General features: G+C 38.6%; 1 protein-coding gene across 1 annotated transcript in view; it reads left to right on the forward strand.

The window, feature by feature from the left end:
* The window catches only part of scube3 (signal peptide, CUB domain, EGF-like 3), a 203,535-nt gene that overhangs the window by 143,687 nt on the left and 38,173 nt on the right, over positions 1-21,675 (forward strand). The window contains exons 7-9 of the mRNA XM_055166159.1: positions 4,182-4,229; positions 12,686-12,802; positions 16,151-16,273. Coding sequence (XP_055022134.1) covers positions 4,182-4,229; positions 12,686-12,802; positions 16,151-16,273 — 288 coding nt within the window. The remainder of the gene's footprint in view (positions 1-4,181; positions 4,230-12,685; positions 12,803-16,150; positions 16,274-21,675) is intronic.

Raw genomic sequence — 21,675 nt, forward strand, 5'->3', positions numbered from 1 at the left:
ATGGTAGCAAAAAGAAAAACATATTTTTGGGTAGTTTTTCAAAACTGACATATCTTTATTTGCTCTCTCTTCAAATATATGCATACAAAAATGTGGTTGGTGGGGGAAAAATAAACAAACATCATAACCATTGATACTATTGAGCATAAAGGCGGATTTGGAGTTCAAGAAGTCCAAAATATCTGCTGTGGAACTTGAAGCCGCATTCAGTATGGACTCATAATCACATTCAACAACTCTATAGTGTCAAACATCATCACAGGAAATGCCAGTTTGTCATCTTCTCAGTGCATTCAAAGGACTCAGTGCATTCCTTCCTCCTGCTTAATCTTATTTGAATAATGTGTGCATCCTCCAGTGCATATTTTCAGTGCCATGTCATTTAATGCACAGTAAAAAGGCACACAGCGGCGAATACCTATGAAGTCAAGCATTCAAACATGCCAGATAAAATGTAGAGGTTTCCATGGCAACAGTACACACTCAAAGGACAGTCTTTAATGCAATGATAGTGATGCAGTCATGCCTATAGTGTATTCAGCACATACACGAAGGACCACATTGCTCACTTCTTTGTGATTCCTCTGTCCGCTTTTGGAGGTTTTCTGTTCCCCTGTTAACACATTATTGGACTCCTGTAAAGAGAGGACTGGTGATGTAATATTTAACTTTTTAATGCTTTAAGTAATTTAAGTAAGTTTTGATCTCACTGGCAAAGTTGGTAGCAATTAAGAGCTTTCCTGACCAGATATACCTTCGATATTCTGTTCAAATCCAGTCTGGAATCAGATCATGGAGTGTGTAAAACCTCTGTCCTAACAAGGGACGGTGAAACCACAGCTGCTAATTTGTAGCATGTGTCTCTCAAATGTGGAAGACATCTCATAAAATTCTCGTGACATCCAGAACAAAATATATATCTTATCTTACCTGAGATAAATAACAGTTTAGTGCTCTGGTTGTTGATTCTGCAGAAATCTGCACTGTTTCTCAGTTCTTCTATGTTGTTTGTTTCCCTTTTTTACATGCAAGCCACCATATTTGTTTTTACGGGAATGGACCATACTAATTGGTTAATCCGCCTGTCAATCACGCCCTCTGGAATCATGGAGACAGGATAAGACTCCATCCCACTCATCTTTGTAAAGCTGTAACAAATTCTGATTCTGTCACTGTAGCATTGCTTTTTGAAAGTGCAGCATTTCAAGAGGTGTATCTCACCAGCACCAGCGTTTTGTTTATGTCACATGTAAACAGAAGGAAAAAAATCTAACATGATCATTAACCACATGTGTGCACAATCCTGTGGCAATGTTATCTCATGAGATCTTGTGGCACGATATTGTGTCCCATCCCGAGTGGCAACATTAAGAGTACATGTAACTGTAATGCTGGAATTTACCTCAAGGATAAAGTAGTCTAATGCTGACTAGAGTTACATTTACAATGTTACTAATAACTACTACTACTACTACTACTACTACTACTACTATAGTAGTACTACTAGTAGTAGTAGTACTATTACTACTACTAGTAGTAGTACTACTAGTAGTAGTAGTACTATTACTACTACTAGTACTACTACTACTACTACTAGTAGTGTGTAATTGTACAGCACTGTGGTGTATTTTACGAGGAATATAAGTAGTAATAGTTGTAGTAGATGTAGTTCCTCTTGCTGAAGCACATTTCTATTTTTACTCACAAAATCTTCTCTCTTTGTATTTGTTGTATTTCCATCTTTCTTGTTTCCAATATACTCAAAGCAGGTTGGGCACAGACTCCTCTGGCTGCCACACGCTGCCTGCTCACATGCTAACACACAAACAAATGAAACAATGATTATCTCCCCAAACTTTCAAGGCACATTTCTGACTGAACTTACCATAGCCCAATTACTTTTGTTTGTACATCAAATCTGTGTTCCCGGTTCAGAAATGCGCCAGCAGCGCTCCTCATGTGGAAGTGCTCACCGTGTTAGCACGGCAAATCATAAACATGCACAAATCACAGGCAGATGGAGACACGCTCGGCAGCTCGTCTGAACAGGAGGTTATGTCATGCCAAACACTGCAGCAAAGGAGCATCCTTAGTACACAGAGCGCATGCATAAACACATGTGTCTGCACGCATGTGCTTCTGCTCTAAACACGCTCTCGTAGGGTGGTCCGCCAGTGCTCTGGGCGGGTGCTCTGGGCGGGTGCTCTGGGCAGGGACTCTGGGCGGGTGCTCTGGGTGGGTGCCTTTTGGGCTACAGGTGCTCTTTTGTTGTGTGCTCTAGGTAGGTGCTATAGGCAAGTGCTCTGGGCGGGTGTCCTGGACAGGTGCTCTAAGTGGCAGATGCTCTCGGCAGTTGTTCTGGCCGGCAGGTTCCCTGGGCAGCAGGTGGGCCTCTGTGTCTCTGTGTGACTGTATCTTTGTAAATAAGACACGCTCGGTCCTGATTCTATCTTACAGTCTCCATGTCACCATGACCCCACAGTCTCTGGTTCTGGCCTGTGCAGGATTGGATCGCCTGACAGAGGTCTTGTGCCTCTGTATGAGCCAAATAGATATTTAGTATTCAGTATGTACCTCAGTGTGAATATATTCTACAGTGGTTGGTACATGTATTTTCACTGAAGCTGTCGATAGAAGATGAATGGTAATCGTATGTTTGTTGTGGTTTTGCCCTCACTGTCAGTTCAGGTTCCTTGCTTGTTTCAAAATGGCCAGTGCCTTTTCTTTGCACACATATATGTGTAAATCTGCACTCTAAGAGGTGCTTTCCTGTGGCTTTGAAAATGAAAACTTTAAAAGAAACCAGAGAAATAGCAAAGTTACCTGCTTCACTTTATTCTAAAAGTTGTTCACTTACACTTGTAAGATGGATTGTAGTTTAATATCTAACATGTCCACACATACAGGTCCTTGACTGTCTCAGTATGCCTCAGTAAGTCTCAGTATGTGTGCTCATGCTCTGCACTTGTCTCTGTTTGCAGACTAACCCTCTCAGCTCCACTAACAGCTCAGCTCTGACCAGCACAAAGCACTCATATGTACTTCTATTTGCATGACTGCATGTTCCAAGGTAACACTTTTGCCTGGAAATGTCACCATCAAGACCAGTGTCATGAGTCAGGTCAGTGTAATGGGAATCGTTGTAGGCAGTAACTACATGAGTAAAATGACAATTCACTCTTGTGTTCATTTCAGTAGTTTCAACTAGTCCTATAGATTTCTTTGGTTAGCTGGTCACAATTTTTGTTTCAATGTTTGTTTCAAGTGATGTTGTTTTTTCCTTTATTCCTTTAACATTGTCAGTAAAGTCATCTGACCTTGACCTTGAAAAGGATTTAAAACAGACACAAAAATATGGGTCCACAAATTTAGACTGACCTGCTTCATTTTTCTAAATGAGAAAATACAAAATAAGATTGGGTAACACTTTTATATGTAATATATGTATAATAGCTTCAATACCACATAAAGAAAGACTTGAAGGTGCACTGTGTAACTTTTCTGGTGAAGGGTCTGCCACCTGCTTGTCTCCATGGAGATATTACAGTTTTACCTTGATTCTACAGTATGGAAATAAACTTATTAACATAATCACATTGGAGACAGGTTAATGATCAGATCTATGGAGAAGCAAGCCTGCACATGGAAAGAATTAATGTTTTTAAGGCATTTTTGAGTTATATAAAACCTGTAATTGATGTTTAATGTCATACTGTGGACCATTCTAGGCAAAGAAATAACATCTCCATGGAGACAAGCAAGTAGCAGAGCCTCCACCTTAAATGTTGCACAGTGCATTTTTAATTCATAATGAACAATTAAGAATGATTCAAGCTTAATAATTACATAAATCCCAACGAACAACCAAACTCCTTATTGCTAACTTCTTATTTTCTTTTAGTCAAACATCTTCTCAGTGAGCTGTATTTACATTTGACATGTTTTGGCTGCTAGTTGTGAACTAAAAGAAAATAAGAAGTGAACTATAGCAACTCAAGATAAGTACTTCCTAAGCCTAATAAAATGGTACCTAAGACGAATATTGTGAATCATAGCCATTTTAACTCAAATAGATATGTTTTTTTCAGTGATAAAACATGATCTTTTTGGACTTTTGATGTGGCTGATTCAAATAAAGGCATTTTTCCCATGTGTTTATGTGGGTGTGCGTGTGCATGCAGGGGAGAGGAGTGTCCCGTCCCAGGCAGCCCCCCAGCTCTTCCCCAATGGTAAATATGGCCCGACCTGCTCCTCTCTGTGCTCTGTGGGCGTGGGACTCTGTGCTCTGACCCCTCTTTCCTCCCTCCAACGCCCTCTCAATAACAAATGCTACACCTTCTCCACACATGTAAACAGGCTGCTCTTCAAAATTACCTGTATTATCATTATATGCTCACGCGTATCATTCTACCAAACCGATCCGTGGGTTAGAAAAGTTTGGACAGTTGCCATAGCAATTAAAGCTCCTATATTACACACAATTGACTCTTCTGAGCTTTAAACCACGTTAGAATGCTGCTACCTCATCAAAAACATACTCAGAGTTGTGGTTGTTTTCATTCACACGTTTTAGTGATTCTTTATTACTGGTCTATCTACATTTCCACGGCTCAGAATGCTACGCTCCACCTTGTGATGTCATGAAGCAAAAGTTAACATCTACTTTTTACCTTTACTTCAGTAGAGGCTGGCAAATACAGGATTTAAATCATAAAAAAATGATTCTAGTGAAAGCATATGGAGTTTAAAAACAGTGGAGCACTTCTCATATTACCACCTGACATCCCAAGAGTGTTTTTAGTTTGAGAGAGAGAACTAAGAAGAACCTAAATATTCAGCGTTTGTGTGAATGAAACAAAACACAACTCCGGGTATGTTTGTGATGAGGAAACAACATTGTAACATAGATTAGAATAAAGCATGATATGGGCCCTTCAACATTTGAAAACAAAATATTATATTTTTCAAAAGTCCTCACAGTGGCACCACATAACAGGAAGCTGAAACACATGAATAGTTCATAATTGTTGTAGAGAGCTGGTCAAACTCCTGTGAGGTAATTTGAGAGTTTTAGAATGCAGATTGCTTTGATAGGGTATATTAACTCCAAATATTAAATCTATTCAAATGAAACAAAAGCTGGATTCATGCCTAAAATCTTCATCAGCACCAGAAGTGAATACATTCTGTTTTCATTGTAGCGTAAAATGTAGAGGCATATTAAATCACACAAGGCTGGCACTTGACAATTAAACAGACATCACTGAATAAACTATGATAAAGAAGAAAATATTTACTTTGGTCATTTCTTTTAAAAACACACAAAAATAGTTGCCTCTGGCCTCCATATTATTTTTAATCGGTGCTAGAAATACTACTGCATTTTACACAAACATAATATGAATAAAAGTAATGAGCTTTCATGTTTCCATGGTAACTCATACAAGTAAAGCCAAATATTTAGTAAAACAATGCTATCAACACACTTAAAATTGACTAGCTTTCCCCAACATTAACCTTCATTTTTTTGAATAGTAGTTTGGTGCTGAGTAGCTTGAACCAATTTTCATTATCAGGGTTTAATTTTTCGCTCAATTATTTGACAGTAGCATAGTGTAATTAGGACAAAAGAAACATTATTCAAATGAGCTTGTTTTTAAGGACATGCCAGGAAAAGCTTGTATGGTGCTTTTTAAGTGTTTTACAATTTAATTAAAAAAAACAAAAACAAATAAAAAGAACAGCACAGGTCCAATCTCAGAGGAGCAGTCTGTTCTTCATAGTAACTCAACAACTCTGTCCTTTAACTTAACCACTGTAAGTATATCAGCACCCAGATACACGCTACTGCTCTGAGTGTGACCTATTTACAGATTTAGGGGTTTCCTGTCCTACTTTATCTGCTTTATAATCCCTTAAAATAGGAATGAAAACCAGCAGGAGACACACGTTGCATTTTGATTTCAGTTTGATGATTTTTTGTGGTTTGGGCACTCGAGAAAACTCCCATAAGACTGTTGGTGTTTGTTAAATCTTTTTGCATGTTTGAGGTTTGGTCAAGAAAAATGGTGACTTCATATTTTGGTAGAATTGTAGCTCAAGCCATCTCCATAGCCTACTTACAATATAACTAGTTAAGTGTGTTTTTCTAATGTAAAGACTGTGTATATGGACTTGAATGTTGGATATATTCATATGGTGACCCAATATCAGGACTGTACATAGTGAGGATAATTGAATATAAAAATGATTATATTACTACAAAGTGTGCCATTACCAGTAAACAGATTATTCAGTTTTAATAATAATTCATGTACACAGGTGACATTGTCCCAAGTCTTATTCATGCTTATTTAAACAATCCCTAACAAAAATTATATTTACACTTTGAAGGTGCACTGTGCAACTTTTCAGTGGATGGTCCACTATCTACTTGACTCTATGGACATGTCATTGCTTTGCCTGGAATTAAAGACATCCATAGAGCATTTTATTCATCACAAATGTTTCTATTGCTCAAAAATACAGTTACAGCCGTCCCTCACTATAACACGGTTCACCTATCGCGGCCTCGCTGTTTCGCAAATTTTTTTAGAGCAATTTTGCATGCCTTTTTTTTTTTTTTTTTTAACAGTGTATGAACGTGCATTGTGCTCCTCCCCCTGCGTCCTGATTGGCTAAGGGACTGTAGACCATTGTCAGTCAGTCTCCTCCTTGTCTCCTGTACAGTACAGAATGCATTCAGCTTGCCAGATTTACATAAATATTCGATCACTAGCAGTATGATTATGAAGTGCTGAGTGTTTGTAAGTTTTCTCCCCGACAAAACCCACAATGACGACAAAACGTTCTGCACCGACAAAGGCTTCTGGGGTTCCACCCAGAAGGCAGAGGAAGATGCTAACCATCGCACAAAAAGTTGGACTTTTGGACACGCTGAAGGAAGGTGGATTTTACGAGCTGTAGGCTCCATTACAGAATAAATTAATCTTCAGTTTGGCAAGGAGAAAAATAACATAAGGATGACAGCAGCAATAAGTTTTAAGAAGAATGCAAAAAGGGTTGTAACTGTCCTGTCAGAGAAAAGTGTATAAAGTGTGTGGAGAGGATTTTTACAGCCTTAAAACATATAGAATAATTGTAAAATATAAAGCTGATTACTTTGCGGATTTCGCCTATTGCAAGTTATTTTTAGAACGTAACCCCTGCGATAAACGAGGGACCACTGTATACCTTTTGTGATTAGGGCTGACTCTCCACAGATCTGAACTGTAATATAATGGGGTGTAGTGCCGTAATCTTCTTTTCTCCCTTGTGATAGATAGGTTTAATTAATACTGTGGAACAATCTAGACAAAGCAATAACATTTCCGTGGAGAAAAGAGAGTGACAGACTCTCCACTAGAAATGTTACGCAGTGCACCTTTAATGGTGAATTTTGTTTTAGATAGACCAGTAGTTTTCAAAAGGAGAAAGAGCCACTGAGGAGATGTGACACACACGTGAAGAAAAAAAATAACATTCCACATCTGTACACATCTGTAGCAGGACTGATATTGGTAATTGTGCGTGTAAAATTATGTCCCCATTCTGACAACCTGCTCATACTTTGGAGCACCACCTTTTTTGCCTTGTATACGCCACATGGACCGCGTCTTCTCACGTATGTTGCATGAGCTGTGCCTCCTCGCCTCTAAACCAGAACTAAAACCAGGACTAAACCAGAACTAAAGCCAGGACCAAACCAGACCTAAACCAACACTAAACCAGGACTAAATCAGGACTAAAATCAGGACTAAAACCAGGTCTAAACCAGGACTAAACCAAAACTAAAATCAGGACTAAACCAATACTAAACCAGGACTAAAATCAGGACTAAAACCAGGCCTAAACAAGGACTAAACCAAAAGTAAAATCAGGACTGAACCAGGGCTAAAACCAGGGCTAAAACCAGGGCTAAAACCAGGACTAAAATCAGGACTAAAATCAGGACAAAAACCAGGACAAAAACCAGGACAAAAACCAGGACTAAAACCAGGATAAAAACCAGGACTAAAACCAGGTCTAAACCAGGTCTAAACTAAAAGGATTTAACCAGGATTTAATGAGGACTTAACCAGGATTTAACCAGGATTTAACCATGCTGCGCAGGGACTGGGGGGGCTCACATTCATCCAATTTGAAAACCCCTGAGATAGACAATTGGCCTCATAATTCAGGGTCAGACAAACATGCATATTTATTTCCAATAGATATTTGAAAAGTATAGAACGTCAGACAGACACAAGTGGTAGACTATTGATTTGAAGGTAAAGGATTTCAAACTTTCTTTACCAACAGGTCTAGATCTGTCTCTCCACCCAAGCTTAAAGAAAAGTATCTATAAGTGCCCAATTATTATATTATATTATGTAATATCTTGTATAGAGCTACAAGCATATTCATGTATTAGTCTCAGTCTTCTCTCAAGTGTTATTGCTAATGTGATTGAGGTTCATCTTGATTTAAAAACATTTCTCACTGATAAAATTTCAATTCTTAGTACATTATTTTCCTAAATCATGCTGCCCTAGCGCATTTGTGGTACTGCTTGTCAACACCAAATTGACAGCAACCTTGCGTGTCAGCTATCTTTATATAAAACCCACTGCTATCCAATGCATAGCCCACTTCTTTATTTATTGACAAAAGGCCCTGTGCACTGTGGTTAATTGTAGGTCCCGGTCCAAGAGACACAAACCATACATACATACCCAGGAAACCATCATGTCAAAAATATATCTTGGTCCCTGTAGCACTGGATCATTACAGTTTGGTGAGACTGACTAAGCTATTCCTATGGCATGCCCCGGCACTCGTCTCCTCTCACACTTTGCAATTATGTGAAGCCACAGGTCTGCTCTCTCTAGGCGGGAGCGAGCTGTGGCCGTGACCCTGCCCGGAGTCTAGAAACACTGACAGAATCAAGACAAAAGGCCAAAACAGAATTAGACGGACAAAACATACAGGCTACATTCAAGGGCAGAATGGTGGACATAGTGTTTTAGATTATTAATAAGTGCTTTCTTATTTACCATAGATGAAATGTTTTTTAAGACAGTTTAAAAGTACTGGCGCTAAACAACAAGATGAACAAAATATTGAAGTGTCAATATTATGCTATTTTCTAATCTATGTTGTTTCCTCAACACAAACAGACCTGGAGTTGTGTTTTGTTTCATTCACATGTTTAATGCAAAAACCCTGCATGTTTAGGCTGAGTTCTTCTCTTAAACTGAAAATACTCTGTTCCACCTTTTGATGTCATGTGGTGTTATAGGAAGCGCTTCACTGTGTTTTTAAACTTCACACACCTTCACTAGAATCATTTCGGCGCCTATGCAAATGTATGCCAGAAACAGGCAGTTATTTTGGTGACTATTGACTGAGCTATATCTTGAAGATAAATAATTTGTCCTTTAGTATGTCAGTTATTTGATTTGAGCTCACCCTGAGTTACCCCCCCAAGACATACTTCAGACCTGCAATATAAAGTAATGGGCAGAAGCACCGGATTTGATGTCAGATTTTCTCCAAACGTCAAAAGGCTGAGTTCGCTCCGACTCAGCAAACTCAAAGGACAAACACATGAATCAAATAAAATCATATTACCACATTTAACAGTATAAAAATATGTCTATGCAGATACACATTCAATTTTAAACTAAATATAAAACATGTAGCCTAATACAAAAGAACAGATCTATATATATATATATATTTTTTTTTTGTGTAGGTCAAGTTAGGGACCAGCCGCTACTGCTCAAACGTGTGTTAATGAAACAGAACTAGGTTTGTTTTTTGAGGGGGTAACAACTTTCTAACATGGCTTAAAGTTCACAAGAGTCTGTATTAGTATGTACTTATTATAGGGTTTGTGTAGCTATTACTTACTGTAGTTATTTACTTCATAGATATAGTAAAGGTGTACTATGTAACTTTTCTGGTCTGCCAATTGCCTGCCTATCTTGCACGTTAGAAGTTATAAAATGGAAAATGATGCATACTAACTGTGAGCAGGCTTGTCTTTCCACAAATCTGACCTGTATCTTGTCCTGGAAGCATCACCTGGTTGTCTCCATGGAGATACATAAATACATTCAATGTCATATGTGACCATTCCAAGCAAAGCAATAATATCACTATAACATCTCCATGGAGACAAGCGAGGGATGGATCCTCTATTAGAAAAGTTGCACATCTTTAAGGCTTGGTGCTGTTGCAAACTCCACATGCAAGACTTTAAAAGAAAAACATTGTAGATATTCAATAATAAAGCTAAATCAGTTTTAAATTAACAATAGTAATGATGGAAGCAAATTGGCCACAAAAGGGTTAACACTAAGAGACAGTAGAAAAATGTGCACTGCAATTAGTTAAAATTACTTGAATTCACAACGTAAATTTTGACTTGTTTAATTATCTGCTAATGGGGTTAGAAAAGAAATGCACTTGAAATAGTAATGCAATTTCTTACCCCATTAGCAGATTTTGTAATTTCAAGCTTAATTATGTCTAAACAGTCACTAGTGTCATTTTTCAAGATACATAATAATCCCAATGACAACAAAACTTTATCTCACCCATGATACTGATGTACAAACACGTACTAGTGCTGGCTAAAACACAACTTTTGCAAATTGAATTAAAATGTTGTAATTATCATTGTGTGACCTTTTCCTGCACTTCTTGTAAAACGAAATGAACGCCTCTTTAAATTTATACCCTCCCCATAACACGGCAAGCTGTTTAATTGCGTCGCCATAACAACCAGAGACACTAAAATTGCATCACGGGTCTCAACACCTGTTTTACTCTGACGCATCATATCAATCCTGGCAGCTTTTACTTCCTCTTTTATAGCTGCTCCCGGCTCTGCACTTTCTAGTATTTAAGTGGAGAGAAAAACCGTTCCCCAAAAGCGAACTTCATTGGCTATAAAAAAACAGCAGCTGCACCGCTTCTTGGTCCTGCCACGTGTACCCTGCCATCCTTCTGCCCCTGTCAAACCTCCAGGCTGACACTTATAGCGTCCACATCCTATTACCGACAGTGCTCGCTTCACCCCTACAGCCAAGTCAATGTTCCAGGCTTGTTTGGAAAAAGAATAAGTTTCTATAAAGCAAACTATTAAAGCACTCTCTGTGAAAACAAATGGTCCGTGTGTTGAAATTTGTCACTTTCTGGAAGAAGAAAGCGCTGCTATCCCATTCTGACTGACTTTTTTTTTTTTTTTTTTCCAAATGGCCAATACAGGAGTTACGGAGGCGAAATTGCTTTTTTATCCCTCAAATGGCTGGAAGGTGTTGTCAGATGCTGCAAAGAGGTCCGCATTGGTGTGATAGCTGAAGGCGAGAGGGGTGCGGAGTTTATAATTCAACCTTGACCAAAGACAAACATGCAGACACCCAAACTTTGCACAGTTTAGAATGATTTTTTAAGCGATTTTGTAGCTCTGTTGGCTCTGTTTGACTTTAAGCGAGCAGTGTGAAATAGGGGTAAAGAGAGGAGAGACATTCAGCTCTGAGGCAGGCACATAGTCCAACATTTGACCAAATATGCCTGTTATCATAGTAATGCATTAGATTTATATAGCAACTTTCAGAACATCCACAGAACAGAAACAGAACAGAACAAAAAAGTGCTTTCATTGCATTTTTCATTCACTCAACACTGGTAAACTACTACACTATACTATACTACAGCTACCCTGGGGTAGGCTGACGGAATCAAAGCTACCAACTTGCACCATCAGCCCCTCTGACTGCCACCAGCACTCACACACACGCCGCATTCATACTAGGCCAGGTGGGTGAAGTGTCTTGCCTAAAGACACAATCACGATATCCACTAGAGCCTCTGCTACCCGCTTTGTTACCTGGTATTTCCAGTGGTCTCTCATTCAAGTACTAACCAGTCCCCTGCTTAGCTTAGATGGAGCGTTCTCAAGGTTATATGGCCACAAAATAATTACTGTATCATCTTTGTTTAAAATGAATTAAATTTAGAAGTGCACAATTTGTTTTTGTTTTTTTGTATCATGAACCTTCTATTTGTTCTAGTTGGACATTTTAATTAACATATGAGCTGTACAGGGTCAGTCTAAGTCTTTCATGATCATGTTTTTAGTATCATGTCTTTTATTATAATGTATTTATTTATGATGTGCTTATTAAAGGTTTCAGAAATTCTGCTTTAGGGTTATTGTATTAGTGATATAAAATACAACAAAAGCCCAGGACACTATCCCCAGACTACACTATCCACACTGCGAGTTTTCATGCACTCACATACACTATCTACACTGCGAGTTTTCATGCACTCACATACACTATCTACACTGCGAGTTTTCATGCACTCACATACACTATCTACACTGCGAGTTTTCATGCACTCACATACACTATCTACACTGCGAGTTTTCATGCAGTTTTTTGTTTTCTCTACCTATTTTTTTCTTATAATTCTCACTGTTGCATATCTGGAAACTGCTGTGGCTTCATTTATTTCTATCTGCAGCTCATAAAAAAGACTGACCCCCCTAACTCCTGTAAATCTGACTAACTCGCATGCTTTCCGATGCCGTGGTAGTAGATCATCAAAATGTTTTTAAATGTTTCTGAAAGTGTGTGTTTGTGTTTTGCAGAGACGTGTGCAGTGAACAATGGTGGCTGTGACAGCACGTGTCATGACTCTGTGACAGGAGTGCGCTGTAGCTGCCCCGTGGGCTTCACTCTGCAGCCCGACCGCAAGACCTGCAAAGGTAAAGGCCACACACACTCATACTATAATGCCCACACTCATACTAATGTAATCATAACGGAGTCAAGAGCAGTGTTTACCAACCAGGGATGTGGGGAGGGATGAGGTGAAAACAAATGATATTTGTATTGTTTCTCACTTAAGAGGTGCACTTTGTAGCTTTTCTGTTTGAATTCGTACCTGCTTGTGTGAAAAATACCTTGAAAAACAACCATTTATACTGTAAACAGGGTCGCCTCTCCACAGAACTTGCCTGGTGGTGTCACTTACTTGAAGTTTAATGCCCTATTGTGGAACATTCTAAATAGTAAATGGTCACATTTTTTTAGAGCACATTTCCACCTGCAAGGCACTCAAAACATTTCACATCAATTCCCCCATTCACTCACACATTCATACACCAGTGTATGCAGACACTGGGGGCGATGGTGTGTGGTGTTGCTCAAGGACAGTATTCATCTGTGTGAGCTGGAATTGCACCACCAAAAAGTTACGCAGTGTACTCTCAATAATGTTATGTTTAAATTATTTTGAACATATTTTTAAAACAAGAATCTTAAGAAAGTATAAATGTAATAAAGTATGCCATTATCTAGTCTTTTCACCCATAAGTAAGAGTGTACTTGAAATGGTGGACAAAACTTAGAGAGTACTGGAGACAAGAAAGTTTGGGAACCAATGCCACAATAGCGCCAGGAAAATAGGTTTGTTCTCCCAGAAATTATACTTAATTCCAGCTATTTACCAATTATATATTTTTTCCCTACTCCTCCCTTCATACTGATGCAGATGATCTAGGAAAATATTTCACAGGCTTACCTTGTACAGTTCAATCAGATCTGCATAATGAATGCTGTTATCAGCATAGTTTTATTCTAATTGGTACTAAACAACTAAACACTAACTTTAACATATGTTTTTGCATTAGCTAAGTTACGATACAAGTGTACTATGCTTAAAACTTGTGATTTTGTACTTAAAGGTCCTATATTAATCAAAAATAATTCTTGTAAGTGTTAAACCATGTTATGTTGTCACCTCCTCAAAAACACCTTTATTATTAGTCTGTCCACATGTCCAAAATAGTACTTTTGAAGTTAACCACAAATTTTACCTTTTGTTCAGTAGAGATGAGCAAGTCCAGGGCTGAAATTATCCAAATAATTCTTGTGAAAATTTATTCAGTTTGAGAGAAGAAGAGAAGAACATCAAAATATGAATAACACTACTTCAGATATGTTAGTGATGAGGAAACAACACTATAACATAGATCAGAAAATAGTGTAATATGGGCCCTTTAAACTTATATTGGAAGATTATAGTCCTGTATAATTTTGCTTTGCTGTTTAATTAGTTTTCCCATTAGCTCACCTATAGAACAAGCTAAAAAGTACAATTGAATAACAAGATGTTAAAATAACATAATCATTTTCCGACATTTATAGACCACTAATTCATAACATGACAAAGCCTTTCTGAATTTGCCAGAATCTGTTTTAAAACTCAACCCGGCAGCACAGAAATATGTCTGCTTTCCTTGACAGTCTTTCCCTCATATTACCGTCATCCACTATTGTTGTTGCCAAAGAATCTTCAAATCAAGCAACAGCGCTGTAGTGGAGCCTGTATTTTATTTATACTGTCTCTAATAAAATCAAATCCAAAAGCGGGGGAAGAACACACAGTTTTATTAGCAGACTTGAGAAAACAAAAGCCTTAGCTACTTGACAGATGGGGGGAGCAGTCAGGTTTGCAGGAGCACGTTACCAAGATGTGTGTGCATGTTCTACAACTGGAGATGTCTTTCGTACAACACCGATAAAAGGACTCTGGCTTATATTAGTGCCGGGTTTTGAAAGAAGAAGAAGCAAAACAGAAAACAGACCAGCTCCGGGCCAAGCACATATAAAAAAGACCAAAGCAAAGGGATTGTTCTCTTCCATTTACTCTTAACCAAATAACGAAGATCCTCTCTGTGAACAGACGCCTCATTTCACATCATTATTCGAGGGAGCTGCCAAAGTCGGGACAATTGCATGATGCATTGACTTTGTGTTGGCGCTGAAAAGACAGAATAAAGTAATCTGAAGATAGATTGATGATTTGGAACTTTAAGAGCATCCTCCTGTTATTCCTGTTCTTTTTACACTCTTCTTAGCATAGCAATAACCCTCCCCTAACACATAACTCCATATATTAGGTATTTAAAAAGTCTGTAAATTTTAAGTATACGTTTTATCCAGTTGCACTTTGCATTTGACCTATCCGTCAATGTCACTGGGGAAACCACAAGTGGCAAACAGAGGCCCCTTTCCTTATCTTAATAGTACACTATGTTCCACAGTATGGCATTAAATATAACGATGCCACCATGTCAAGTTTGAGGTCAGATCTGCCCACAGTAACAATGCACTTTCTTTAAGGTACAATAAAAACACATGTAATTGAGTGAATGCAAGATAGGTCACCTTAATGCTCTACTGTGGGACCTTCTAGGCAAAGCAATCTAATCTCCATGGGAACAAGTGGCGGACCATTCACGCAAGTTAGTTTCCTAGTGCAACCTAGATGGAGTTTGGCCTATTTCTGCGTATTGTAGGTTGACAGAGAAAAGATAGTACCAATAAGAAACCCACTCACACGGGAAGAACAGGCAAAGTTGTAACAGGCAATGAATCAATCCTAAAAACGCATGTGTAGCCATGTGCCAGGATACTTTTGGGAAGCACTTGTGAGCACCGCTGACTGAGAACACCCCATAAGAGCTGACGTTTTATCCACTTGCCACTCATCTAAATAATTACTTTCTCCTATCCTTCTTGCCTATAATTTTATGGACAATATGTTCCTCGGCTGCTAAATATATTCCACCCACTAGCAGGTGCAATGATGACAAGATAATCGCTTTTATTCACTTCAACTTCAATGATTATATCATTCAAATTATATAAAAATACCCCATAATGAATACTTACTGAAAACTAGGGCTGGGCAATATGACCAATAAAACTATGTTGTTCAATTGGGATTTTATAATTTCTTATTAAAAACATATTTTTATTTTTTTATATTTTCAACATGAACAATTTAACAAAAACAATAGTTCTGTTTGGTCCTCCAGAATCTTAGTTCTACTCCAAACCACATACTTTTATTGACAGAGGATTGCTGTAAACCACTTAATAAAAAAAAAAAATAATAATAATAATAGATTATTTGAATTCAATTCAAATTTGATGAATTGCACAGCTCTACTAAAAACTGCTCCTTCTGTCTCTAATCAGTGCATATTTCTATGTACCCTATAAAAATCTGAAGTATTCCATCTGTATATGATTTACTTCCACAGATAATGACGAGTGCCGGATGAACAACGGAGGGTGTGACCACGTGTGCCGGAACACAGTGGGCAGTTTTGAGTGCAGCTGTAAGAAAGGCTACAAGCTGCTGACCAATGAAAGGACCTGTCAAGGTAAATACAGCCATTTACACGTTCAAATTATAGAGAAACGTATGGCCAATTCTGCCTGTACAGTGTGATGTGGCACTGGGACTGAATAGGCTTCCTGCTGCCAGGTGCGTCTCAAGCAGAGATAGTGCTAACAACACTTTGAAAATGCTTTTAGGGGGCACACAATTTTTACTCACCTTGCACAACAAGATGGATTCTCGTGATATTTGAGAGCTCTCAAACTCACCAGAATCCATATTGGCATTCCCCCTGCTGGTGCGATAGTTGGCGCACCAATCACAGAGCAGCATTGAGGTTTGTGTGAAAGCCAAAGGTGAAGTGCCTAAATGATCCAAAACAAAGACTGCAACACAGATAGACGTGTTTCAGCTTATTTTAGCTTCAATATGGAATATTTGTTAATGAAAAACATGCAGAAGCGAAGAACTTTGTGTATCTGAGGACAGGGAAGATGTCTGTGTTTTTCTCTGTACCAGATTCAACAAAAGTTATTTTTTGACTTGTATCTGCTGTTGTGATTCTTCCACCAATCTGATTCAAATAATCATCATGAGGTTCAGCATTTGCCAATTGTTTTGAGTGAGAGCCATCCCACACTGATTATGTATAGAAGCTTTTTTTTGCCAACAACTGAATTCATATGTACATGTTTGACTGGTTTTACAGTTAGTGCAGTGAGATTTGAACCAGTGACCCTCTAGAGCGAAGGCTAAATCTAAACACCAAGCTTCCTTTATCACTCTGATAATGGTGCTAACTTTTCATCACCCTGAAACTCATGGATACAACAGCTATACATAGTCTATACATAGTCTATATAAAATACATACATAATAAGGATCATGATTAGTTGCCACGAGATTACATACTAGATGCATTTTTGTCTAACCAGAAAAATCAAGATGTAGTAGAATAAAAAGTTAAGTCAAGATAAGTTTGATGAACTCTACTTCTTGAGTGACCTTGGTTGATCCATTCAACTAAGAAAACACAACTGAATCATTAATATCCCTTCTTGACTGGTTTATTGTTGGAGTGGGATGTCTGTTAATAAAAGTTGGTAAAAAAAAATAAAATAACTTTGTAAAAGTTAATTCCCAGATAAAGAAGGTTTATTCCCTGAAAATCCAAGAAACCAAGTAAATTTCAAGAAGCTCGGGTTCAGGTGGCTCAGGTGACTTTATTTGTACCTGTGGGAAGAACAGTTTTGCAGCAATTTTCAGGGTTGGCATCAGTACACATTCAACTCTGCAGTATGCCTTGGTAGAAAAAGTGATAGAATGAGTTAAACGTATTGCTTTCTGAATTTCCCTATAGATTCAATTTTGCTCCTGTCTGATGGTAATGTCCCATAATGTGTTACTTGACAAGCCGCACTGTACTGTAAAGGAGGACTCAGCAGCATTTTGAAGAGACGGAGAACTCTGCTCAATACTTTTTGTACTTTTCCACTTTTTCCACTTTTGTCCCTTGTACTTGGTAAGCGGTACTGACAGACATTGTTCTTTTATGCATTGAAACTTAAATGCTCTATAGTTTCATTTATAGTAATGTGATGACTTGTAAGGACCACAACCTCAGAATACAGTGTAAATGAGTTTGTAAAATGATCATGTATCTGATGAGGTGATTGGCTCTTGAGCTTGTATAAGGGAAAACATTTAATTGTGAATTTTCTGATTAGATTTGAGATTTATGTTTTAATAGCTGGATTCTGGACTTTAAACCCATTCGAGAGTATTAATATTTGAGAGAAGACTGAAATCTGAACTACTAAACTAATCCAAGGATCCCATGCAATTCAGAACATGTTTGTAGAGGTCTTAACTACAGGGTTAGCAGCTTTTTGTTATTTTCAGAGGAAATTATATTAATCAAATATCTGCAGACAGAGAGGAAATGGGACAGGAAAGCTTGTGTTTGAGATGTGGTCCTGCGTCTAAAAGGAAAATATAGGTAAACTTATCTTAATTTATCTATTTACTGTTGAGGGTTTAATATGCCAAAACAAAGTAATATCATGATTTTATAGATCACAGTTTTTTATTTTATTCTCCTGGTGTTTTTTGGGTACAATGTCAGTCAGAAAGTTCACACTTCAACCATTAGGAGGAGTGGGTGTTTGCTTTTGAGCCAAAAGCTGCATTAAAGAAGACATCTTGTGCTTGTGTCTGGTATATAGTTATAATCTGTGACACCTGTGGATCTTATAAATTGCACATTTTACATTGCAATATTCATCAAAATTTAATGACTGAAAAAAAGGAAACAAGTCAACTGATCTGTCTCTTTGGAAGCTGACAAAATCACAACAAAGAGTGGGCAGCTCAGATGGATAGCTGCAAATCAGGCTAGTGAGCAGCAGATTTTAAAATCATTTGTTAAAGTAATGGCTGTGCAAAGCTGCTGGATTCTGTGTGTATCACCGATTATGACAATATAATTTGGAGAATGCACAGAGCAGAGTACAGGGCTGTGAAAGTGAGGGTTGATCTCCTATATGGTGTCTTGATTGAAAGTAAGTGATTAAAGATTGCTCAAACATGCACTAATCACTCCAAATACATCTTCGAGAGGGTAAATGAGAACGGGAAACAACTATCACATGGTTAAAAGCTCTGAAAAGTCAATTTTGTGTAATAGATCTACTTTAACTGAACTGCACAGAATCTCAATATCATGATTTTACCAAAATAGCATCATCTCGGGGATCAGATATTAGTACTGTTATTAGCCCCGAGCGTCAGAAGCTGGTGATGGGTCTATTAGTATCGCATAGTGGAATGTGTGAAAGCTTTCTGAAAATATATAGTTTGTCACCTACAAAAAAGCAGAACATTGTTCTCGTATCAGAATATTATTTTTTCTTCTCAATAATTATGAGGAATTATGAGGATGAGGATTAATGAGGATACAACATTATAACATAGATCAGAAACTAAAAACAAAAGCCACTCTGCACAGGATGGTGCTTCCTGTTTTGCATTATGGATCCAGCCAAGGTCATTGAAAACATTGTTATGATTTATATATACAGAAAAATCCCGCACACCGTCTTACTTGCAAACAGGTTTGCCTGACGAAGGCCTAGTGCCGAAACGTTGCACGGTTTGTCCTAATAAATTTCACAGTTTGCAAGTAAGACGGTGTGCGGGATTTTTCTGTATGTTCTGGGGCTGCTCCCTCTCCTCCAACGCACCCGTCTTCTAGTAGTTGATGTGCGAGGCTCTCATTCTCTCATATGATTTATATATAAAATGAGGCGCTGGCCAGTGGTGTAAATAAACCAAAGTAAAAGCATTTTTTCACAGATTTTCTTTTTAAACATATTATAATTTTTTTTCCACTTTCCAATCAAGTGACTGCAGCTGTGGCTGGCATATGAATTCAAGTTTTGGCATCTGAAATAATAAACATGAATAACTACCACAGACATTTAAGAAACATAATTTTAAAACATCTTTTGTTTTATTTTTTCAAAGGGTAAAAGGTCATCTTTAGAGGTGCTTTAGTGCTGGTAGGGCCTGGGCGTCCTTCTATGCTCCTCTACGTCCACTCCTTTCAGGCGGGTGGATGACTGTGTTCTTTCACATTCATATTGAAACTTCAGGAGATGCAGTTCCTCTCGTGCTGAGAAGAGTTCAGAAGACAGCTCAGGACAGGAGCTGTCTTTGTGGGTTGTATCTCCACCAACTCCAATACCAGTGGTTTGAGGGTCTCTGCAGGCCTCTGGAGCCGACCGGTTTGTATTTCTCATCTCAGCCATTATATTGTCCTGTGCTTTAAGTTGTTGCTTCACCTCTTCAGGGCCTTTACTGATGCCGGACAGCTCTTGTTTGAGCTGGACACTTTCTTTCATTGAACTGTTATACAGATATTGGTCTCCAGCTCTTTGTCTTTCTTCTGGAGAGAAGTTTTGAGTTTTTGTATCTCCAAATAGTCAGTCAAATTGTCTGACTTTTCTGGAGTTTGCAAGCTCTTGATTCAGCTGCACATTTTCCTGATCTCCTTATGTGCACTAATCTTGCAGTTGCTTGTCATTCAGAGAATTACAAAATTTGTTCAACTCTAAGTCTTTTTCTTGGTCAGTTCTCTTCTGAGGCCTAAGCTTGTAGTCCAAAGGATTGCTTGGGACCTGATCTGCAAGTTCGACCCTTGCTCACTCCAACTCTTCACAGAGCGCCCTGACCAGAGTGCACTCCTCCAGGGGTGGAAGTATTTAGATCAGGGGTAGAAGTACCTGGACCAGACTTCTGTCCTCTGAGTTTGAGGGCTCCTGGGTGTTGGGAGACACCAGTTGGGTCTCCTGTGGCTCTTGACCGCTCCCTGTTGGTTTGGGGCAGATCATAGCCTCCTGGACAAAGCCCTCATCACAGAGGTGGGCATCATCCTCTGTAATCCTCTCTGTATCATGGCTTTGTTGAGAAAGAAGTAGAGCTATCTTCGCCGTCTGACCTTGCAGCGTTAGAACTCGTTCACTCGATGATAGGTGGATATTTTTTTCATTTAATCAATCGCTATTTGGTCGTGACGTATGTAATGCGCCGCTAACGGGGCTAACTGGTATATTAAGCCTTTCCCAAATCCCGTAGGAAGAAGGGCAATAACGTCTTTCCCCTTGATAAAATTCACCAAACATTCCTTTTGTTCTGGTTTTGAATCTTCGATCTCGGAAATCGTTGCCAACACAGAATGTATGGCTTTTTGCTGATTGACTGGTGCCCGAACTTGCACTTCCAGGGTTTTTGCGAACCCCCTAGTGTATTCCAATTCCTGACCTAGTCGCTGGAGAGAAATGAAATTGAGCGAAGGCACTAGTTGGCGTCAGCCTGGCTAACTATACATATGAAACATCAACATTATTGGAGTTGTACCAAATTTGGGGATTATATTGTCTGCATGACTACAAGCAAAAATGTATGTTATGTTATGAGTTTGATTTGATGTATGTTATTGACATGGGGCATTTTTCAAGGTTGGCCAGCAGGGATGTTAAGGTGTTGAAAAATCTCACATGCACATGCTTAGTCCAATCATGCAGTCAGGTGCATGCGAGAGCCGATATATATTTATTACTTCTCTTATTATTACACATTTCATTTCACATCATTTAAAAACAGTGGCAGAACATTTTATTTTACATAGTCTAAAGACATAAATGTTTCAGGTTGCTAATGAATTAACATAGTGCTTACTCTTTCTCCACTCAGGATGTGCTTGCTTTGCTCTTGTCTACGGTATTTCTCCTGTATTGTAGCCAGGCCTCTGTGGCTTAATGTTACTTTTGGTGGTAGCCGTCTCTCAGCGGGGGTGCGCTTGAGTAGCTACAGGACAAATAAAGAGTTCACCATGGCACAACCAGGTGTGGAGAATTACAGCCCCCGAACTCCACACCGCTCCTC

The sequence above is a fragment of the Boleophthalmus pectinirostris genome, unplaced genomic scaffold, assembly GCF_026225935.1.
Source record: "Boleophthalmus pectinirostris isolate CB_2022bp ecotype Guang Dong unplaced genomic scaffold, ASM2622593v1 HiC_scaffold_8, whole genome shotgun sequence".
Classification (NCBI taxonomy): domain Eukaryota; kingdom Metazoa; phylum Chordata; class Actinopteri; order Gobiiformes; family Gobiidae; genus Boleophthalmus; species Boleophthalmus pectinirostris.